Source organism: Nansenia antarctica, assembly GCF_963989245.1.
Source record: "Nansenia antarctica genome assembly, chromosome: 8".
Lineage (NCBI taxonomy): Eukaryota > Metazoa > Chordata > Actinopteri > Argentiniformes > Microstomatidae > Nansenia > Nansenia antarctica.
In genome coordinates, this window is record NC_137678.1 from 30,160,516 (window position 1) to 30,164,129 (window position 3,614).

The 3,614-nt window shown below is 51.3% G+C and overlaps 1 protein-coding gene across 1 annotated transcript in view; it reads left to right on the forward strand.

Moving 5' to 3' along the window:
- LOC308164107 (tudor domain-containing protein 1-like) overlaps positions 1 to 3,389 on the forward strand; it is a gene marked incomplete at both ends in the record, with an annotated part of 27,154 nt that extends 23,765 nt beyond the window's left edge. Inside the window, 3 exons of the mRNA XM_080538260.1 lie at positions 1,123 to 1,290; positions 2,423 to 2,782; positions 3,355 to 3,389. Of these exons, the coding sequence (XP_080394386.1) occupies positions 1,123 to 1,290; positions 2,423 to 2,782; positions 3,355 to 3,389 (563 nt within the window). The remainder of the gene's footprint in view (positions 1 to 1,122; positions 1,291 to 2,422; positions 2,783 to 3,354) is intronic.
- Between the last annotated feature and the right edge of the window lie 225 nt (positions 3,390 to 3,614).

Here is a 3,614-nt window from a genome sequence, read left to right on the forward strand (position 1 = left end):
CCCGACGATCAACAGTAGTGTGTGTCGCTTCGAGCTCAGCGTCCCAACACAACAATCATTTTCATAAACACAAGTTTCTGAGGGGAAATTATTATTATCCCCAAACACCAGGTAAGACTTCCCCCCCGCCGAGCCCTCTCGTTCAGATTCCAGGCTGGCGCTCCTAATGACGACCAGACCAGGTGATCGTCTAAGAACAGGCGGGTGTTCTCCCTCTCTCTCTTTTTTTCTTTCGCTCTCTCTCTCGCGCTCGCGCTCTCTCTTAACTGTCTATCTATCTATCGGCCTCTCCATATCGTTATCTCTCTCCCCACCTTACCTCCAGTTGTTGCCATTCCAGGCTAACTAAAGCCAGTAATTTTACGTCTGCCGGTGGTAATATAATTACACGGCCTTTATCCAAGGCGCTTTACAACGGCCTCTCATTCACCCATTCACACACACATTCACACACCAATGGCGGCAAGCTACCATGCAAGGCCTCGGCCCCGCTCACTGGGAGCAATTTGGGGTTCAGTGTCTTGCCCAAGGACACTTCGACATGTGGCCAGCCGGGGCTCGAACCGCCGATCTGCCAACCTTGCGATCATTAGACAGCGGCTCTACCTCCTGTGCCACAGCCGCCGAGTGCTGCTCACCGACCCAACGTGGAAAAACGTGGACGGCAGAATTGATTAGAAGGTCAACCGTTTACTCTTTGTTGGGGGGGTCACGAAGTGAAGTAAAGCTGTCCTTGTCTCCCTTGTCTCCCCTCTCCCCTCCCCCCATTGGTCCATCCAGGTGACTCCAACTGGCACCGGGCCAAACACACACACACACACACACTCCCTCAAACACACACACACACACACACACTCCCTCAAACACACACACACACACACACACACACACACTCCCTCAAACACACAAACACACACACACACTCCCTCAAACACACTTCACCTCAGCACTGACCACACACTCCCTCACACACACACACACACACTCACTCCCTCACACACACTCTTCACCTCATCACTGAACACCCCCCCCCCCCCACACACACACACACACACTCCCTCAAACACACTCTTCACCTCATCACTGAACACCCTGTCTCCCTCCCCCCATTGGTCCATCCAGGTGACTCCAACTGGCAGCGGGCCGTGGTCCTGGAGGCCACAGAGACGGGGGTCAGCGTGATCCACGCCGACCACGGCAACCTGGAGGAGGTGCCCTACTCCTCCATCCTGCCCATCCCCTCCGGCCTGCTGCAGAGGCCCTTCCACATCGCCCGCTGTGCCCTCACAGGTAGGAGGCTGGAGACCCTGTCCAGTGTTGCCAGATTGGGCGTATTCCAGCCCAATTGGGCTACTTATGATCACACTGGGTGGTTTTTAGGCTGGACAACAATCCCACCTGGCAACACTGACCCTGTCTGACACAGGTAGGAGGCTGGAGACCCTCTGTCCTGACACAGGGAGTACTGGAGACCCTGTCCAGTGTTGCCAGATTGGGCGTATTCCAACCCAATTGGGCTACTTATGATCACACTGGGTGGTTTTTAGACTGTGGTTAGGCTGGACAACAATCCCACCTGGCAACACTGACCCTGTCCTGACACAGGTAGTATTGGACCCTCTGTCCTAACCCTAACCCAGGTAGTACCCAGGTAGTACAGGTAGCACGGTTAACGGTTAGCAGTATGTTGAGGTGCGTGTAAAATGGAATGGTAAATGGACTGCACTTACATAGCGCCTTTATCCAAAGCGCTTTACAACGGCCTCTCATTCACCCATTCACACACACATTCACACACCAATGGTGTTAAGCTACCATGCAAGGCGCCGCATCCGGCCCGCTCACTGGGAGCAATTTGGGGTTCAGTGTCTTGCCCGAGGCCACTTCGACATGTGGCCAACCGGGGCTCGAACCGCCGATCTGCCGACCTTGCGATCATTAGACAGCAGCTCTACCTCCTGAACCACAGCTGCCCCTTTGTCACCCCTGTGTGTCTGGTAGGTAAGGAGCCTCTGTGTGTGTTTGGTAGCAGGGTATCCGCTGTGTCTTGAAAAGTATTAAAAGTTGATAAATCAATTTTGGGAAAATCAAGACCCTTAATAAGTATTAAAAAGTATTTTCACGATTTTATGAGGTCTTGAATTTTGTTGGTATTTTTCTGAATTAGACTCTGTCCAAAGAGTTTGAGTCCTAAAAACGTTTAGTAAAAGTTCGTGAATTTATTAGTTAAATTAAAAAACAAAAGATGAACCGAAAATTCAATACTAAATGCAAACTAAAACTGTTAAGTTAAAGGTGTCACTGATGTAAACGGTTACAGCTCGAAGTGGCGGTGAGGTCTGGGAAATGTTGACAAGGTCTTTAAAAAGTCTTAGAAAGGTATTGAAATTAACCTCAGGATTCCTGTATATACCCTGGGTAGGTAAGGAGTACTTCCCCTCCGCCTGGCCCATGGAGGTACTGCAGCTGTTCATGGCGTGGCTGTCAGACGGCGTGCAGGCCAGCGTCCAGGCCTTCGACGGCAAGTTCAACCTGCTGTCCGTCACCATGATGGCGGAGCGCGGCAGCGGCCACCTCAACACCATGATCCTGCAGGTCCTGGCCCAGGCCAAGCTGAAGAACACCGCCCCCACCCCCACCCCCCCCAGTCCTGAGCCTGACCTGAGCTGGGCCAAGACCACCACCACCCCCACCACCGCCGCCGGCCCAGTCAACACCCCAAGGCAGAACCAGAACCACCTGGCCACGGAGGAGGTCACACCAGCCCCGGCCCCTGGCTACGGTATGGACGGATGGGTTTGTGGACGGACGGAGGGAGGGAGGGAGGGAGGATGGATGGATGGATGGATGGATGGATGAATGGATTTGTGGATGGACGGATGGATGGATCGATGGATTTGTGGATGGATGGATGACAATGTGTGGCCAAATCACCTCAAGTAGCTAACAACCAAGTCAATGTGAGGTTGATGTAGCCATGCGATGTCTGAACTCATTTGACTGTCTATATGAACTACATTGACTGTCTTGATTCCAGATCACGCTGCACAGAAGATTGAATGGTGGGGTGGACCCAAGGAACCACAGAGCACAACACACTCAAAGAGCGTCAACGGTACGCCCCCCTTAGTGCTCTACCCAAGCAGTCAGCAGACCCTGCTTACTGACTACTTCTCACACGTCATACTGATACCGTCTCAAAAGCTGTAGCTTGTTTACATTTACATTTTGGCATTTAGCTTGTAGAATAGAGTTCCGGGCAGCTGAGACGAAATGGAGAAAAACGGCCTCCCCGATGACCTTAACCCTTATCCCTCTCTCCCCCTCTCCTCAACCACACCTCCTCTGCGTCAGCTGTTAAAGCGTCCGACTACCATTCCAAAATATAATCCTAGTCTATTAATCTTGTTGCATTCAAGAGATAGAACTCATAGGAATTACTGAGGCCTGGACTACACGTATATAGAGATTTTTTTAAGCTGATATTTTCATCCTCGTTTAAAAAATAAATTTAAAAAACTCCACAAAACACCACAAAAATATCTCTGTCCATACGAAAAGCCCAAACTGAACACGATCTGTCAGATACCGTAGAAGAACGTTATGGGAATGCG